Source organism: Hippoglossus stenolepis, chromosome 3 (genome assembly GCF_022539355.2).
Source record: "Hippoglossus stenolepis isolate QCI-W04-F060 chromosome 3, HSTE1.2, whole genome shotgun sequence".
Taxonomy (NCBI): Eukaryota; Metazoa; Chordata; class Actinopteri; order Pleuronectiformes; family Pleuronectidae; genus Hippoglossus; species Hippoglossus stenolepis.
This window is the reverse complement of record NC_061485.1, coordinates 26284681-26303861: the sequence shown is the minus strand read 5'-3', so window position 1 is coordinate 26303861 and position 19181 is coordinate 26284681. Positions and strand designations below refer to the sequence as shown.

Genomic DNA, 19181 nt, shown 5'->3' with positions numbered 1-19181 from the left:
GACGAAGAATAAAGTGTGTCAATCTGGCAGATTTTTAATCAGTTAATATATGACTGGTGAAATGATGCTGAATGCTCTCTACGTCTTGTGCTCTGTGGATATGTGAGGACATTTGAAAGTGCTTCTGTCCTTAAAAGAAGTGTGGAGCTTTAGTTTTGACTAAGAGTTGCACAAACCCATTCGTTAAAGCTTTCTTTTGAAGGCCAGCCCCTCAGCGGAAGTTCAGCTACGTCACTACCCGGTTAGGACGCTAGAGAAGAGCGCGAGATAGAAATCCAGGAGCGCGGAGGAAACCCGCTCTGCTCCGCTGCCTCCTCCGGCCCAAACCCCGACAACTCACCGGCTACACACCGACAACCAGCCTCCGCCACCGCCGCTCGCCGGGTTACACACCGTATAAACATTTCAAGCAACGGAGCACATACATGAGGTGTAACGGCAGCAGGACTTCCCACCGTCGCAGCGTAAACAACAGAAACAGAGGGAAATGTCCTGGTGGCCGCGCGGGTAAGTTGTTTTTGTTTGTCTTAAACCTTAAATACAACAAGACTTATATTTGATCTCATGTGGATTCAACGCTTCTTTGTAATTTTACTGTATTAAAACCTCCAGTTATATTAGTTATAACTTTATTATGTGGCCTGAACGTATGAGTAGTTCACGGACTGTTGTGTGTGTGTGCCGCCCTTTCCCATAAAAAGCGCCAGACACACTTCCCATAAGGTTATATTGATCAAATGAATCTAATATTGTGCTCATTCTAATATACAACAGTGTATGTGTGTGACCTAGCTTTTTGCGGTGATAAACCTGATAATCAAGTTCCACCACAAGGGTGGGCCGAGCAGCGGAGGGTTCCTTTTTCACTGTCACTTGGCTTCATGCACTCAGCGCTGTGCTGCTCTTTCAGTGAGGATGGGGAGGAGGCCATGGTCCAGGACACTGACTCTGACGTGGCCGAGCAGAGGGACGGTGGCAGGGTCAAGGTGAAGTGGAAACAAGAGGAGGTAACTGTCCGGATATGTCCTTTCGCAATTTGTCTCCGCTACTGATTCAGTAGAACGTGAATCATGCTAATTTGTTCCTGTTGACAGGATGACAAGCTCAAGGCTCTGGTTCAGAAACTGGGACCAACTGATTGGAAATATTTTGCCAGCCACATACCAGTGAGTTTAACTTTCTGTTGGTTATTATAGTAAACATGAGGGCTTCAGTGGCGGAGTGATTTTAACAGATTATTTTGTTTTACTCTTGTGTTGTTTGGTTTAGAATCACACTGAACTCCAATGTCAGCATCGCTGGTTTAAGGTCCTGGACCCAGAATTAATTAAAGGGCCTTGGACCAAAGAGGAGGATGATAAGGTAGGTAACTTGTTCACGAGTAATGCAGGGGTTTGAAATATGATTATACCTAAAGCAGTCAATATTTCCGGTGTGATTTGTGATGGAGTTGTAATACATATGCACACTCCTCAGGTCATAGAGCTTGTAAATGTCTACGGCAACAAACAGTGGGCAATGGTAGCCAAGCATCTGAAAGGCAGACTGGGGAAGCAGTGCAGAGAACGCTGGCACAACCATCTCAATCCCAATGTGAAGAAGTCATCGTGGACAGCCGAGGAGGATCTCATCATCTTCAAAGCTCACTCTCTGCTGGGAAACCGCTGGGCTGAAATCGCCAAGCTGCTCCCTGGAAGGTAAAAGACTCTCCGTCGATGTTCTGGTTGAACAGCTCAGGGGATTAAATTGTTCACATGATTTTTTGCAGAGAAATGAATCCTTGCCATCTTGATAGGATTCATGTCATGACATTTATTCACAGAACAGACAACGCAGTGAAGAATCACTGGAATTCGACCATCAAACGGAAGTTGGAGATGGGCTTCTATGCCGGGGAGGTCTTAAAGCCGGAAGAACTTGAAGATATGTTGGCCCGTGTGAATAAGGATGTGCAGGTGGGTTTTCTTTCCAGGATGTTCTCCTGGGAGATGGATCCAGTATTAAACGCAGGCCAAAGAATGTTGAGCCTTTATTCTGCCCTTCTGTTCCTTATCAAAGTTACAAACATGGAAAGGGGGACATTGTTGTTTTGCCATGAAGCTGGCAACTGAGGTAGTCACAGAGCTGAGTCAACATCTGTTAAAAATTGGATGTGGCATGGTGGTGCAGATGCTGGTGTGTTACACATCACCCACCACTGATTCTGATTTTGAAATACTGTCATGAGAAAGAAAATCATACAATGGGGCAGAATGATGCTGGATTTATTTAGTCCAATAAAAATGTTGCTCTCTGAATACACAGATTCCTGGTTGCTCTCAGGAAGGCGACGACAACGACCCAGAGCAGAACACACATCCTCCAGTAAGTGACCACTTTAAAAATAACAGGTTTTAAATACAACAAGGTTTTGAAAACTTCAAACACTGTTACTTGTTGGACATAAAGTGAACTGATATAATAGCCGCGTTACTCCATAGTTATACATAGTGTTTTTTTAGCGACACGGTTGATAAAGTTGTCTACTCTTGTCACCTGGTGCAGGAGATGCCAGTCCCAGCCCTCGATGAAACCAGCCCCAGCGAAGCAGGGCCGTCCAAGACTGTCCTCTCTCCAAAGGGCAGCTGTTCCATTAAGACAGAAGCAGACCCCTCAGGAGAAGCTACCCGCTCCAGCTGGGTGGTGGACAGCTCTGGCTTCCTCTCCCCTGCTGGCCCGGGCCTGAAGGAGTTGATGGACTTGGTGGATGAGGTAAGAATCTCCAGTACTCGACACAGACCCCATTCAGATGAAAATCATGTAAACAATTTAAGCCCCTGAGGTGTTCAACCAGAACATCGATGGAGGAGCTTGGCGATTTCAGCCCAGCGGTTTCCCAGCAGAGAGTGAGCTTTGAAGATGATGAGATCCTCCTCGGCTGTCCACGATGACTTCTTCACATTGGGATTGAGATGGTTGTGCCAGCGTTCTCTGCACTGCTTCCCCAGTCTGCCTTTCAAATGCTTGGCTACCATTGCCCACTGTTTGTTGCCGTAGACATTTACAAGCTCTATGACCTGAGGAGTGTGCATATGTATTACAACTCCATCACAAATCACACTGGAAATATTGACTGCTTTAAGTATAATCATATTTCAAACTCCTGCTCATGAACAAGTTACCGAGCTTATCATCCTCCTCTTTGGTCCAAGGCCCTTTAATTAATTCTGGGTCCAGGACCTTAAACCAGCGATGCTGACATTGGAGTTCAGTGTGATTCTAAACCAATCAAAACGAGAGTAAAACAAAATCTGTTAAAATCACTCCGCCACAACAAGGTTTTGAAAACTTCAATCTCTGTTACTTGTTGGACATAAAGTGAACTGATATAATATCCGCATTACTCAATAGTTACTAGCGTTTGTTTTAGCAACACGGTTGATAAAGTTGTCTACTTTTGTCACCTGGTGCAGGAGATGCCAGTCCCAGCCCTCGATGAAACCAGCCCCAGCGAAGCAGGGCCGTCCAAGACTGTCCTCTCTCCAAAGGGCAGCTGTTCCATTAAGACAGAAGCAGACACCTCAGGAGAAGCTACCCGCTCCAGCTGGGTGGTGGACAGCTCTGGCTTCCTCTCCCCTGCTGGCCCGGGCCTGAAGGAGGTGATGGACTTGGTGGATGGGGTAAGAATCTCCAGTACTCGACACAGACCCCATTCAGACGTGGCATCAACACTTGTCCTGCGTGATCTAATCACAAGTGGACAGCTTTTAATGTAAGGTGTGAGCGAACAAAAATGCGTCATGGGCCACATATGAAGGACCACCTTCTCAGCTGATGTTCTCTGACCCGCAACCGTTTCACAATGAATCTGACATATTTTTACTATTCTCAGTTCCCATATGTTGTTTTGTTTGTGGCTTCAATATCAACACTGATTGATCAACACATAATGATTGGTACTTTTCTGAAATTGGTGAAAACTTTCATCAAAGCAGAGCTGCACGAGATTCGTCAGTCCCTCCTGACTCTGATCTCTCAGATTGGGTTAAAACAATCATCTTCATGAACACAAATGACATAATTATCTGCATGAAGATGGAAAAGTGAGATCTGATTACAAAGACCCGACAAGAATGAGGTGCATTCAGGATGCATTTTAATACGAGACATGAATAGGGCCACAGTCACACCTCTAACAGCAAAACATATAATTTACATGTGTATGTAATAGCACTCACTCCTCTAAGCTACTGTTTAGTGACTGCTTTAATCTACTGATGGAGAATGGTGTTCAAGTAACAAGCAAAATGTGTCCTCTGCTCTCAGGACCTGGATGGCTGGTGCAACCTCGCAGCCTTTGACCTGCCCGAGGAGAGTCCGAGCCCCGAGCGCCACCAGTTTCGTCTGGAGGGCAGCGCATTGCAGGAGTTGAGCAAAGGCAGCAGAGGGGAACTCATCCCCATCTCTCCGGGAGGGGTGACGCCACCCTCCTCACTGAACCGCAGAAGCCGGAGATACATCGCCTTGTCTCCCGATGGCAATAACTCCATGACTCCCAAGAGCACTCCTGTCAAAATCTTGCCCTTTTCTCCATCTCAAGTGAGCTCTTAGACTTTAACTCTGTACTACAGACTGTGCTGCTCCCTCTTGTGTCATGTGAAGTTAACTAATGTGTTGTTTCAGTTCCTCAACATGTGGACCAAACAGGATACTCACGACCTGGAGAACCCGTCCCTCACGTCCACGCCTGTGTGCAGCCAGAGAGCCATTGTTACGACACCACTGCAGCGAGACAAAACGCCCCTCACTCAAAAGGAGAACTCAGCGTACGTGCTCCCCACATCTGGTGTTAAGTGTTCCGTCACTATACTTTTTGATTTTGAGCCTCAGTGTTCACATTTTGTTTTCATGTAGATTTGTGACACCCAACCACAAGTCCGATCTCTGCGAGACACCACGAACTCCAACGCCATTCAAAAATGCCATGGAGAAGTACGGCCCTCTGCAGCCTCTGGTCAGTGTCTGTCTGTGACTCTCAGTGGGTTTATTGTTATTTATTAACAACTGCATTAACACTGTTTTCTGCTGCGTTATCTCAGCCTCAGACTCCAAACCTCGAGGACGACATAAACGAGGTCATCCGAAGAGATGCCGGAATTGACTTGGGGGCTGTACGTTTCTCTCCGCCCGAGCAAAGACGCAAAACAATGGTAACAATAAGTCAACTTTTACCATGTTTTTATTTTTATTTTTTGAATTATTCCATCCATCTGCCCCAGAGAAACGCACCCTTTGCTGCTATTTAACTTGTGGACAATCTCTCCTCGCTCTACCCCTCCCACATCTGTTTGTTCTGCGGTCGCTAGAACAGTCTGTTGACATACGGACAAATTCACACCTTGGAGCAGTGCATGACAGGGACAGTCCTCCATTGTTTGTCGACAGGCAGCTACACAGGAGCAAGTGAATGTGAAAACACTTGTCCATTCAGTTCCCCCAACCAGAAACACATTTGCCGCCACCATGCAAGAATGCTTTACACTAACAACACCCCCAGTGCAAGCATCTAACTAGGAACAGCACACTAGTACTATGTAGAGCCTCCCTTTGCTCTCAAAACTCTCTGTTCACCTAGACATTGTCGCCACAAGATGGTTCCTCAAAGATTCTGCTCAACATCACTTCAACAGATCTGTCTCCTGCACATTATTACTTCTGCTAATCTACTGTTGTACCACAACACAAAGGTGTTCTGTTTGATTCAAATCTTGTGACTGGAGGTGACTTAAGTTCACTGCAGAACTGCTGCGCACTGGCTGATTTTAGTCTTTGGCCCCATTCTGATTTAATGGTGTGTTCACACCGAACATGATGCAAAAATTTTCGCACGTCGAGATTTCATACAAAGTCAATGCAAAGACGCGTCTGGACTCAAATTTGTGTCTTTGCATCGACTTAGTATGTAACCTTGACACGGGGAAAATGCTTTTGCTGTGAGCACACCATTATACTGTCGCTGCATGATTTTATGAATAGCACTGCTGCCATTTGATTGGCTGATTATGTAATTATTGTCATTGCCTTTATTTTAGACAGAAAATCTCATCAACATTCCTTTGGAAGCTTTTTGTTCATGTCTTGGTGCTTTTTGTTGTTTTTATTCCAAGCATCGACCTACGAAGAAAGTGCGGAAGTCGTTGGCCCTAGATGTCATGGACTGCCAAGTGACAAAGCGCAAATCCATCAAGACTGAATTCGATCAGAGCATCAAGGTAAAGAAAAGTGTACAAATTAAATTTTTCTGTTTGCAGATTTGATGAGTTCTAAATCTTGACTTTTTGTTCATTTTTGTCCACAGGAAGAACCTGTTACGGTTCCTCTGAACTCCTCGTCATTTTGCAGTAAGAGGCATGACAATATTTTGGATCAAGGCTTCCTTCTGGGACCAAGCGACAGTGCCATATTCCCCAGCATGGTGCCCCCAGTTCCTGTAAGTTTAAGATTTAACCTTAGAAGGAACAAATATCCTCATCAGTGGAAAATTGCTTTTCTACTTTGACCTAATTCTACCGCGACATATTTTCTCTCCTTTCAGATGTCGAAAGAGTGGGAAAAGGTTGTTTGTGGACAAACTAAAGACCAGCTCATAATGACGGAGAAAGCCAGGCGCTACCTTCGATCTCTAAAATCCCACGCACCCAACCGGGCTCTGATTCTGTCCTGAGACGTCTCTCATCTTTCCACCAACATGTCGCACATACAGTACACAATGTTTGTACCTGGCATTTTTAATGTTGGAGAAAAAAAACCATGTCGTGAGTAGGTTAAGCACAGTTTTTGAACAAGTCATTAGCAATCAAAACAATAACAGTATATAGCTCAATCAACAATTCAAGAGAGAACTGTACTTTTAGATTTAGTCTCACTCCAGTGGCCTTCACAAGACTGGAAGCTAGAATCATATTTCATTGTGTTGCCTGTTAAACGTGTTTTGAAAAGAACAATGAATGTAAAATATCAAAATCACGACTCTTTACCTTTGCTACCTGAAAAGACATGGTTTTACATTGGTGAGGATCTGTTATTTAACAGTGTTTTAAAATTGTGACCAGTACAAACACTCGGGGTTGAATTTTCATGTCTATATTTGTAATATAATATACTGTAGGTTTGATTAAGGAGTAAATTCAGACAGGTTGATTTGTGATGCATTTAATGCACGCACAGTCCTTGTTAAAGTGTTAATTGAAGATTTTCTTGTTCAGATCTGTTTAGCTAATTTATAGATTAATGAAACATTATCAGTGACCTCATCGGGGGAGAATTTGATGCCTGCTGAAAAAAGTTGAGGCTGCAGCCCACATCAAGGTGACTTTCTACTCATTAAGATTCAACAAAGTGAGAAGTTTGTTTTTTATGCAATATTCAAATGTTTGATGTGATGGGGGCATGGAAGCTGTACTGACCTTCGTCGGTAATTATTATGTTATGCAATTTGGCACTGTTTGTAAATATTTAGTGTTGTATGCTTTTACTTCATCATACAACATTTTGCTAAGAAATGTAATAAAACAAATGTTATTGCTTCTTCCTAACATGTGATGCAACCCTGTAATTGAACATGTGACAAGTGGTTTACTAACGGGTTCAGATAAAGGAGGGTCACATTAAATACAGTTCAGCTCAATGTAATGATGTGTTTAATAGTTTTGTGCAGTTTGTTGTATGGTAGAAGCTGATTACAGGTTTTAGTTTCCCATTCAAAATAAGACAAAAGAACAATGGATTGGGAAAAATACCTTTATAAAGATCTTTATATTTATCACTTGTATGAATTTTCAGGCTAAATTTGTTCACGTTACTGTGTATTTTAGGCTTCTGCATCCTATATCAGCCTGAGTGATTTGCCTGCACTAAAGTTTAAAGTAATTCAGGATCATGCTGGTGTAACGGGGCCACCTTGTGGCTGTGCTGGGCATAGTGGTAGCTCAATCCAGACACCCACTTATCATCCAATGTGTAATGTTGAGTGAAAGGATTTCTTTGAGTATTTTTTTTGCGTTTGGTCATTCTTCCCTTCTTATAAAGCACACATAAAGACACACAGACCCACATACATTTGATACCTGATAACTTCATCTTTATTTATATAGCACTTTAGTTTAAACAACATTGGTGATCCAAAGTGCTTTACAGAAAAGTGATAATAGAAATGTATTGATATCTATAAAAACAACAATCAACATACTCACAACAATGTTGGCACATTGAAAGGTTAAAGAATCAAAGTGTGTTCTCAGATGACTTTTGAGCATTTCTTTTGAGGGGGAGATTCGGGAGATGGGAGGGAGAGAGTTCCAGAGTTTTGGGACAGCGATGGAGAAGGTCCTGTCCCCAAAACACTGAGACCTTGATCCGGACACAGACAGCAGTCTCTGCTCAGATGATCTCAATGCCCTGACTGTGTGGTATGGGGCCAGGAGGTCTGCGATGTAGGATGGGGCAAGACCATTTAGTGCCTTGCACACAGACATAAGACTTTAAAAATGAATCCTGTAGCTGACAGGCAACCAGTGTAGCGAGGTGAGGATTGGTGTAATGTGCTCCCTCTTTTTTGACCTTGTTAAAAGTCTTGCTGCTGCATTTTGGACCAGTTGGCGACCGGATAATGAAGATTGGGTGATGCCAAAATACAACGAGTTGTAGTAATCAAGGCCTGAGAATATGAGGGCATGGCTAACTTTCTCCAGGTCAGAAGTACTAAAAAAAGATCTGAGTTTAGAAATGGTGCACATCTGCATGAGACTTAATAAAGTGTTTAAACTGGAACCTCTGAACTATTTGTCATTTAACCAGTGGTGGTGGGTGGTGACTTCCAGGAACTTAAGTCAGACAGAAGCTACTGTCAGCTATCATTTTCTTTCAATGATAAACTCTATTGTCTACCAATCACAGATTATTATTATTAATAATAGTAATAATAATAATACTTCCCACTCTGTGGAACGATCTCCCTTAAGAGATCCGTCTGAAAAACGCCTCATCTTCTTTTAAATCTTTCTTATAGACACATATGACACATGTGCTATCTCTCAGTTCTGCTTTAAAAAAAAAAAAATCATCTTACAAGGTTTTATTTTATCTTGTTTTTACTCTATTATTATTATTGTAACCTGGATATATGTTGTGTCCGCTGTGTTTGTCCCTAACATGTACTTCTGAATATTCTATTCGTCAATAAAAAGTTAAAATGTAACCTATGGCTATAATACATCACATCAAACTAGTGCCGTGCTTTTATTTTGAAATGTAAAAGGTGTAACCGGATGTTTGACCTCTGCTGACAGCTCCTTCTGAGACACCGGAAGTACTCGTCGGTTTTGGTGACGCTGCATTAGACTGGAAGACATGGACCGGCTTAGTAAGTGAATTCATTCATCAATTAAGGAAATAATGTTGCATGTGTGTGTTTTTAGTTTCAATGGCGTCACATGTGCAGTTATTCGACTTGTGTTGAACTAATAAGGAAGAAATGGCGTCGTAGTGAGCTGCTTCCTCCTCACGTTAGCTTGCTCGCTTCCTAGCTAAACCTGCATCGACTCGACGGAGCTTTATCTCATTGACTGAATACGAGACAAAATGTTTTGTTTCCTTTTCTCGGATCGAACTAACCGAGCCCACGTTTCCCCCCGGATAACACTGGTGCGTTTCTCCGTGTCCGCAGGGGTGTTCGAGTGGTTCCTCTTGTGTCTGGCTCTCGCCGGAGCTCAGGCGCTAACCCCGGCGCACCACCTCTCCTTGGCCGACGTGGCCCGGCTGCAGAGCGTCCTGAGCCCGCAGTTCACCGACCTGGAGTCCGCCTACCACTCTGTGGTCGGGCTGACCAAGCTGGGAGCGGCTGTTCCTGATCACGATGTAAGTGATCACTCCAGGTTATTAACTCTGTCGCGGAATGACTGGGCGCTTGAATTAAATATGCATTCATAATTCAAATGATCTGCACACACATCAAATTCCACGTCCAACACAAATGTTCTTTATCTTTGTAAATGTGTTTTTGTCTCCAGCACGTTTGTCAGTTCCTGAAATCCCAGTTTGATCCCATGAGTGTTGACTCGATCTTCTTTGCTGCTGAGACCAGTCAGGCCATTTCAGGATGTGAGGTATGAAATACAAAACTGTTCTACTGACATGTTTATCAACACAAACATTATTTACAGAAAATAAGTGTGTGTTGGGACTGGACAATATAGGAAAATACATTAATATAACTATTGCCTCTGCCAAGGAGGTTACGGTTCCATCAGCATGTTAATTTTATATTTACAACGATTACGCCCCCGAAATAATCAGATTTCCATTAAATGATGTGGAGGGGTGGGACATGACTCAAGGAAAAACCCAGTAAATTTGAGGCAGATCCTGGAATAGTTTTCTCTTTTTTCAATATTGTAATAGATTTTTACATTTTCACTGATTTCCTTGAGGAATAATTCAAGTATATCAATGAAAATATAAAGTATATTCAGGGCACTGATATCCATCAGTTTGTAAACTTTGGTGCAGCTTGATTGATTTTAAAGGGACTTTTGGGCCTTGGTGGAGCCTAGTATGCGCTTTAAGTGCAATTGTTGTTTGAAGAACTTCAAAAAAAATCCAGATTTGTTCAAGTATTAGATCTGCATTTCATGATCAAGATATAGTGGCTGATGCTGAGCTTTAGTGCAAACACCAGTATAATACCAACCTTTAAATTACATTTTTTTGTTGTCCCCATAGATCCCTGTGTCCAATGAAACCCGTGACATCCTCCTGGCAGCAGTTAGTGAAGACTCCACCATGACTCAGATTCATCGTGCTGTGAGTGCACTCAGCTCTTTGGGACTTCCCGTGGCCTCTCAGGAGGTCGTAGGTGCCCTGGCAGGTCGCATCAACAAGGAGGACAATGTTATGGCGTAAGTGTTAGTTGTGCTGGTTTGTTGAGAGCAGCCTGTGGGAAGAGCCCTGTAGTGCTCACAAGCTAAATTATTTGAATTCACAACAATGTTCTCTTTGGGCAGCATCACCTCAGCTCTGCAAACAGCTGCTCGCCTCTCCCAGCAGGCGGAACTCGGAGGAATATTGGAGGAAATTGAGGTGAGCTGTTTAACCTCCAGCAGGTGGTGCTGTTTCACTGTTCTTTGACTCAGAGCGAGACACAATGGACTTTCAATTATGTTAAGTGTTTTTTGTTTTCAAGTATAATCATGTTTCTAATTCATTTTTGCTTTTTCCTTTCAGGATCTGACGGCTCGTTTGGATGACCTTGGTGGAATCTACCTACAGTTTGAAGAGGGACTTGAGGCAACTGCCATGTTTGTGACTGCTGCTTACTCCCTGTCAGATCATGTAGACATGGAGCCCCCTCTCAAGGAGGTACGATTTATGTCCATCAGGAGTTACGTCAGGTTTTGTCATCTCTCTTCAAATGTTTAATAGAAGATTTGTTCTCCCCCACAGGAACAGGTCATTCAGCTGGTGAATTCCATCTTCAGCAAGAAATCCTGGGACTCTCTGGCCGAAGCTTTCAGCGTGGCGAGTGCCGCTGCTGCTCTTTCCAGCAACCGCTTTCATGTGCCGGTCATCGTCAGTGCTCAGGGCCCAGCCACAGTGTCCCACAGCCAGCCAACCCTGCAGGTATGCACGTCCAATCTTAACCAAGCTACTGTCCCCTGTGTGGTTTGTGATCATCCTGTAGTGAGACGCTCTCTCTCTCTCTCTCTGTGTTGCCTTCACAGCTCCTTGTTACTGATGTCATGTCTCAACCTCTGGCTACAGCCAATGTGCTGGTGGAATCTGCGCATGCTGTGACCTCCAAGAGCATCATACTCAGCCAAGCACCCTTCACCCTTAATGAGTATGTACTGTTTGAGACATTAGTGCCAGGTTTACATTACTCTCGCAGGCTTCCAACTTCTTGATCCCAACAAGTGGAAGATTCTCTCTTTCTCTCTTGATTTTTATATATATATATCTCATTGTTCAGCCCTTAAATCTTTCTTAGTGGTCAGAGTGTGAACGTAATAAATTCACACAAATGTATTTTTTGATCAGTTTAGTTTGAATAGATGATGTTTTAACTAAGCTCACCCAGTTCCTTTGCAGATATACCTACTTCATTTGTTTTATTAATTCATTTATCCATCAATTAATAATGAGGTGTTTTGTAAAGCAGTTTTTATTCATCAGTACTGTCTGGTTTTGCTACAACATTAACTGTATAATTCCTTTTTTCTAGTGGCGTCTTTGAATTGAACTTCATGTCCACCCAGCCCGCCAGTGGATATTACCAGTTTACCATTGCAGTAACTGGGGATACCCGACTGGTGGCCAATCACGTCGAGGTGATTTTTTTTTTAGTTTTTTACTTGGTTATTAAGGCTTTTCTTTAGCAGTGCATAATTTAAAATAGTTTCCAATGATGTGCAGGTTGTAGTAATTTTCAGTTGGAAGTAAAAGTATAGGACCACGCCACACATTGCAGGTGTGTATGCAGGTGATACTAAAAGCAGTTGTATAGGTTGATTCAATGACTCTGAAGGAACTTTCTAAAGTTCTCTATAGTAATTATAGTAAATGTTTTATTTAAATAAATTCAAATGTATTATTTAAAATGTATGGAGCTTCACTCATACAGAGAACCAGAAGCTTGTTTTAATGATTTTTCCAAGCACCTCAACTTTTTGGAACTACAAACCCAAATCACTGGAGCTTTATTGTTTTAATCACAAAGTAAACATAAAGAGTAAAATATCAGAGCACAGGAAAATCAAAAAATTACAATTTTGAGACCTTCTATTTGGCCTGTTTGAAATGACAAATGTGAAGCAAAGGGATGCAAATGATAATGTGCTCACATCCCCTGATTACAGTAGATGAAACTCATGTTCTGACTCTGTTAACCTGCAGCTGAAAGTAAAGGTGTCCACTGAGGTGGCCATTACTAGCATGGACCTCTCTGTGGTGGACAAGGACCAGAGCATCGGCACAAAGACCACCAGGTCAGAAAACGAGTTTGAGAAGTGAATTGTGTTTTGCTGATCCTTAGTGGCATGACCATGTAAGACTTACTGCGTTCCTTTTTCTAAATGACCCAGAGTGGACTATCCCTCCAAAAGCAAGAGCGCATTCACCGCAGACAGCCACCAGAACTTTGCCATGTCCTTCCAGCTGGTTGACGTCAACACTGGAGTGGAGCTCACCCCTCACCAGGTATGTAATCACAGTGAGACACACGTCAAGTCTCTTCAATGACGCTCACTCCATCTACTTTCATTATCACTTGTGTGACCATGCAACCATTATATTATAAATGCGGTTAGTCAAAGCAATCATCAGAACAAGTACAGTCACTGACTATTTGGGACAATGGGTCTCTCTGCATTTAGGATTAAGATCTTTTGACTTTCTCTGTCCCAGACTTTTGTTCGACTGCACAATCAGAAAACTGGCCAGGAGGTCATTTTTGTGGCTGAACCCGACAGCAAGAACCTGTACAAGTTTGAGTTGGACACAGCGGAGCGGAAGTCTGAGTTTGACTCCATCTCTGGAATCTATTCCCTCCATCTCATTGTTGGGGACGCAACCTTGGAGAATCCCATCTTGTGGAATGTGGTGAGTTTCTATTGTCCAACTGAATGGTGGTAAACAATGAGGATAATTTACTGAATAACCAGACAATGAGATGTCAACACTGCGCTCTAAACCTGAGTTGTAATCTTTTTGAAAGGCTGATGTTGTTCTGAAGTTTGTGGATGAAGAGGCCCCAGCCACTATTCAGTCCAAGACCCTTTATGTGCCCAAACCAGAGATCCAGGTAATGTTATTTAAACTGTATTTGGTTTGGTGCACGACAACAGAAAATACAATGAGATGCTTTGGGTAGTTTTCCAGCTGTTTAAAATCTCCTTGTCTCTGCAGCACTTATTCAGAGAACCAGAGAAGAAGCCTCCCACCGTGGTCTCAAACGCCTTCACCGCACTCGTCCTGTCTCCTTTACTGCTTCTGCTCATCCTGGTAAGGTTTCACACTTTGTGCAAAATGTTCCATGTTTTTATTCTTGCCCTCAGCTAAACTAGAGCAAATGCGTGGAAATAATAATTTATCTTATTTAAGGGCAGACCTAAAAACGATCCTAATCCCATTATTAATTAAACCGAGCATTCAGTGTTGTTGTTGTAAACACAGTGGTCTAGTTTTTCCCCCAGAAAAGCTCTTCAGTAGGAAGCCTTCGTCCTCAGTGAATGAGGCTCCAGTACTGCTTGAATATAATGCTTATTTTAATTTGAAATCACAAAAGCTAGGAGGTATTCTTTTCCCTGGCATTTGCAGTGCTGAGTAATAGTTATTATCACCGTGGTTCGGTGCATTGTTTGTCAGGCTGTAAACAATTTTACAGCCCTTTTGTTTGCAGCTCTTGAAGAGGGATGGAAATCACATTGTCTTTTATTCCCCCCTCTCCTCTTCAGTGGTTTAAGCTCGGAGCCAACATCTCCAACTTCAGCTTCACTCCCAGCACCATTATGTTCCATGTAGGACATGCAGGTTAGTCTCCTCCTTTTTAAAATGTTGATAACACACTATTACCTTACAGCCTCTTCATCTGCTATTCATCTGCTGCTGTTCAAGATGAGAAGTGAACTGCAGTGAAGACTGGGTGACATTGTGCTTAATCTTAATTATTTTGAAGCATCAATTATTCATGATATTCCACATATAAACTCTGGATGGAAAATGTGTTGTACAGTGGGTTTCCCTTCCAATGCTCATCGTGTTTTGAGAAAACCAGCACATAGAAACATGCGTTAATGTGGGTCTACTGTTTTCGTAGTAGGTTCATTAAGATAAACAGCTGTTGCTGCAATTTTTATAGTTGAGGATGTAAAACCATTGTAGAAGAGGATGATGCAGTAAGATAACGTACAGTGTTATAAACTTTCTTCATCAGAAGAAACTATAACAGTATGGTTGTATTGACCCAAATTATGATAAAATGATTGTTATCATGGTAATGTTAAAACGTAATGATATACAAATAGATTTAGATTATTATTATTGGTATTGCATAATTCTCTCTCAACCACACTCACTCACACTCACAGAGCCTTTAGAAGGTGATGGTGACAATCATTGAACTAACTGCATCTGACATACTGAGCCTTGTAAAAGAGTGTATAATGTTTCTAGATTCTCTCTCCCGCTGAAATTTTGACGATTGTTGGATCTTAAAGGAAAAAATTATGTTGGTTATGACTAACATACTTAATGTGTTGTCAAGGGAGTGGCACAACTATGATGAATTTGAGTTAGTTTTTCTGGTGTTGGAAATATCTGTTTATAGATGGGAAAACATCTTTAGTAACTCCCCATCAGGGCATTCCCTCTGTACACAATCTCAGAATGTTCACTAACTAAACAGTTTGACACGTTTCTTTTATATTGATCATAGTCAGAGTATATAAACAGGGTTGAACGAGAATGTAACTCAGTAGAGCGTATACCTCCAACAGTCTCCTTAAATTCAATCAAGCTGCACTAAATTTCACACGGACATAGATATCAGTCCCCTAAACATACCTGATGTTTGTCATCATGATCCATGAATAATTTCTTAAAGAATTCACTAAAATGTTCCAAAAATGCCTTACCTTGCAATGTCAAAGAAAATAGAAACATATTTCCTGGATCTGACCCTCCAACGTTTAATGAGTTCTTTCTTGTCTCATCGCTCTGCCAAGTCTCAAGGAAAAGTTTCTGCTCAGCATTGTTTGTGTAATCCTGCTGACAGTCAGAAAAACTGACAAATAGCAATGAAAACTTAACCTTGTTGACAAAGAACTTGCTGTTGTTGCATGTGAATTTGACAGCAGTTCTTTCATATTTCCACAGCGTTTTAGAACAGAGTTTGTCAAACTGTGATGCACAGGTGCACACTGCTGTTCTAAAAACTACAGGAAGTTTGTCACAGTAGTTGAAGCTGATGAGGCCCCTTTACCAAAACAGCAGCCACTCACCCCATGGAGACATTTAAGACACTTTAAAACATATTACTGCCCAGCTGCTGGAATTTGCATCAAAATGTTTCTCAGTCAGACGTGACCAAAACAACATGTTACATTCTTTTAGATTCAATAAGTGTTATTTGTAAATGTAAATTAACATCCACAAATCTGCCTAAAACGTTCAACACACTTCCTACAAGTCCACATCTTGCCCCTGAATCGTTACGTATTCTTCCAGTTACAAGTAATCCATTGAGTTGTCTGTAGATCGATAGGTTAATTGCAAAAAGGAATGAATAAAAGATAATTAAGCATGATTTTAATGGTGCTAGTTTTTACTAATTGCACAAAAATATCAGTTAAAACAAAACAATGGTGAACTCAAAATCTGACTGTGACCTGGACTTGATTTTCTCTAAGTGTTAGACTTTGCAAACCCTTCTGTTAGACTGTGTTTTGAAGCATCTGCCTTTTGTTTTTTTTATGAATCTGAAAATACAATACAAAAATGTAATCGATGAAAATATCACCTTCATTTTATTTATTGTTTTATCCATTGCCCGGTTCTTTATGTACCCTAATGTATACAACTGACATAGATTATGTTAAACTAAATTGTAAATATGATGGTGTATTGTATATTGCATTACCCAGCAGCTGTTTAGTCAGGATGCTAATGTTCACTCTGCGGTTTCATTTCAGCCTTGCTAGGCCTGATGTACGTCTACTGGACCCACCTGAACATGTTCCAGACCCTGAAGTACCTGGCGATTATTGGTGGCATCACTTTCCTCGCAGGGAACCGCATGCTGGCGCAGAAAGCAGTGAAGAGGTACGTCTCCTGATGGAACCTGGCACAGATAGTACCCTAGAGGGTCCTTAATCCCAGAGAGAAAGCCTGGCCCCTTTTCAGACGACGAGGAGTCTGGCGTTTTCAGGCCTCTTGGTAGCTCTTGGCTCCGAAGCTTAGGAAAAGTGCCTGTTCTATATCTGTAGCTCGTCAGTTAGTCCCCAGAGGCCGATCTCAGTGCCAGGCTCTCTGCCAAGAAGAGATCTCGTACCTACTTGGACCAGTAGAGAAGCGTGGCATCAAGATCTGCAAGAGTGATGATCTGAGTGTGCAATTTCTTTGACCATCAATATGTAGAGCCCTCCAGGTGCCAGAGTGAGCCATTTGTAGCCTGTGTCACTGACTCAAGACGTCACTTTGTAATTATTCAATTGAATTGCTTACTCTTACGATGGCCTGCTTACGTCGGGTTCACACCTGACGCGGAAGTGCCGCGCAGTGCCACAAAATGCTGTCCGCCTCCTTTCCGCGCCCATTTCAATCAATTGGGCTTTTCACTCCGGCTGCAAACGACATGCAGCACCGAGGGAGGCTTGTGCTCTGCAGCGATTGTTTCTAGTTTTTCCGCTCGCTTCAAGCGGATCGGGCCAGAAAACACACAGAAAATAGATTTTAAACGATATAAATGATATATTATATATGATATAAATGATCAAATATGCATCCCATACTTTGGATTTCCCTCCTGTTCTCCTGGAGTTTCAATTTCCCCGAATTTTTCCCCCCCATGAGGAAATTTCCCCATCTGCCCATCCACTACAAGCACACAAGCAGACAGACAGACAGAGAAAGAAAGGGGGTGGGTGGCTATAAAGACATTTACCCCCAGCGGAGAAAGCAGAATCGCGGGCTGACCGGCGTGGAGAAATGCGCGTCCAGTGTGAACAGCCAGGCGGCTGCGCGTGCGAGAATTGATGCTTCTGGGCGCTTCCGCGTCCGGTGTGAACCCGGCGTTAGCCCTTTTTAAGCAAGTACAACATGGCAATTACCGATTTCACAAATGACATTTTATCACTAGTCAGGATTTCTTCTTTTTTTCTTCTCTCGTGCTCGCCTCTGTCTCTTTTTAACCCCTCTGTCCACACCTTGCTGTCTCTGTACTCCTCTTTCAGGATCGCTGCAGAGCAGAGTAGTAGGTTGGCAAAGTATAGGAGCCTCCGATAAAGCCCCTCGTTTGTAACAAAGAGTCGATCGTGCTTCCAGGCTGAAGTAAGGGCCTCCGCAGAGCCTGCATCCACAGTGTATTCCCATAGTGGCTGGCAGCGTGCATGGCTGCGTGCTGTTCACTCATTCTAACCCCACGAGTGTTCACATGTACTTGCCCGCCGCCCCCCCTCCCCCCCGGTTTGCCTCTTTGTTCATCCCACCATGATCATGACATTGTGCTCTAACACTCATGGTTGTGCCATCACGTTTGAGTGACATGTTTTGTGTTTGTAAACCAAAGTTTGCATCGTGTGAAACTTGGTGAGAAGTTCTGTGTTTTTGTCAAACTGCATTCTGTTTGTTGTGAAAGGGCGCACATCAAAATGCTGCATGGTCAACTCTTTGACAGGACTTGTCAACGGTCAGGTGTTAAATAAAGATTTCATTCATCCCATGTCGGTATTAACTAATGTTCATTTTTCCCTGTCTTCCACAGAATTGAGAAAAAATAACTGCAAGAAAAATAAAAAAGAAGACACTGACGAAGATAATATTTTATTTCCAAGGAGTTGTTCAACAAAATCAGACTTAAGATGCGGCACAGCAGTCCAATCACAAGTTAAAACATGCAGTTTGTCTGTGTTGCCAAACAGAAGAATTTGAGACACGACGGCGTCACTGAGGACACACGCTCACCGACAGATTCTCCCACTGAGGACTGTAAAGCTACTGATCATTGCACTTCATCTTCCTGTGAGATTTGTTTTCTTATTGTCCAACATACCAGAGTTTTCTACATGAGCTGGGATTTTTATTTGTGGGTTTTCTTCATTGAATTTGGGTTCATCTGTGTTTTTTTTTGTACATTCCTCTTTTTTTTTTTGTCGCTCAGTGCCCATTTCACCTAACTGCAGTTCAGTTAATGTGTTTTTGCTGATTTAAACACTGGCAACAGCACTGATACTTGGATCGTTACTAACTTTGCCACTGTGTTTGCCTGTTTGCTGTATCAGACGTGTCCCATTTGATACTGAGTTGATGTCCCCCTGAAAAAAAAATGTTAATAAATAAATGGGCAATTCGAGGATGTGATGTTTTTGTAACGATGAGGAGGAAATAAAGAAATTGAGGTGAATCAAAGTCTCTGTCTTTATTGAAAAACAGGA

General features: G+C 42.5%; 2 protein-coding genes across 4 annotated transcripts; both read left to right on the top strand.

Moving 5' to 3' along the window:
- The first annotated feature begins 187 nt into the window (after positions 1 to 187).
- On the top strand, positions 188 to 7671 carry mybl2b (v-myb avian myeloblastosis viral oncogene homolog-like 2b). Of its 2 annotated transcripts, none has more exons than XM_035153197.2 (16): positions 188 to 507; positions 911 to 1007; positions 1095 to 1166; positions 1270 to 1362; positions 1477 to 1697; positions 1823 to 1955; positions 2305 to 2364; positions 2539 to 2751; positions 3453 to 3659; positions 4306 to 4578; positions 4663 to 4805; positions 4894 to 4993; positions 5079 to 5189; positions 6147 to 6251; positions 6338 to 6469; positions 6575 to 7671. In XM_035153197.2, exons 1-16 carry the CDS (start codon positions 488 to 490, stop codon positions 6701 to 6703), a joined length of 2109 nt encoding a protein of 702 aa, XP_035009088.2. In that variant the 5' UTR covers positions 188 to 487; the 3' UTR covers positions 6704 to 7671. The 2 variants fall into 2 exon arrangements, with proteins under 2 accessions (XP_035009088.2, XP_035009089.2); XM_035153198.2 differs by having other exon boundaries at positions 190 to 507; positions 2545 to 2751.
- A 1624-nt stretch (positions 7672 to 9295) lies between these two features.
- Positions 9296 to 19150, top strand: rpn2 (ribophorin II). 2 transcript variants are annotated; one of them, XM_035152653.2, is made up of 18 exons: positions 9296 to 9400; positions 9704 to 9894; positions 10047 to 10142; positions 10759 to 10934; positions 11040 to 11115; positions 11260 to 11394; positions 11479 to 11655; positions 11757 to 11875; positions 12257 to 12362; positions 12928 to 13019; positions 13116 to 13230; positions 13438 to 13632; positions 13748 to 13834; positions 13939 to 14034; positions 14487 to 14562; positions 16722 to 16851; positions 17982 to 18078; positions 18512 to 19150. In XM_035152653.2, exons 1-17 carry the CDS (start codon positions 9388 to 9390, stop codon positions 18031 to 18033), a joined length of 1932 nt encoding a protein of 643 aa, XP_035008544.1. In that variant the 5' UTR covers positions 9296 to 9387; the 3' UTR covers positions 18034 to 18078; positions 18512 to 19150. The 2 variants fall into 2 exon arrangements, with proteins under 2 accessions (XP_035008544.1, XP_035008545.1); XM_035152654.2 differs by lacking the exon at positions 17982 to 18078.
- Positions 19151 to 19181: the final 31 nt, after the last annotated feature.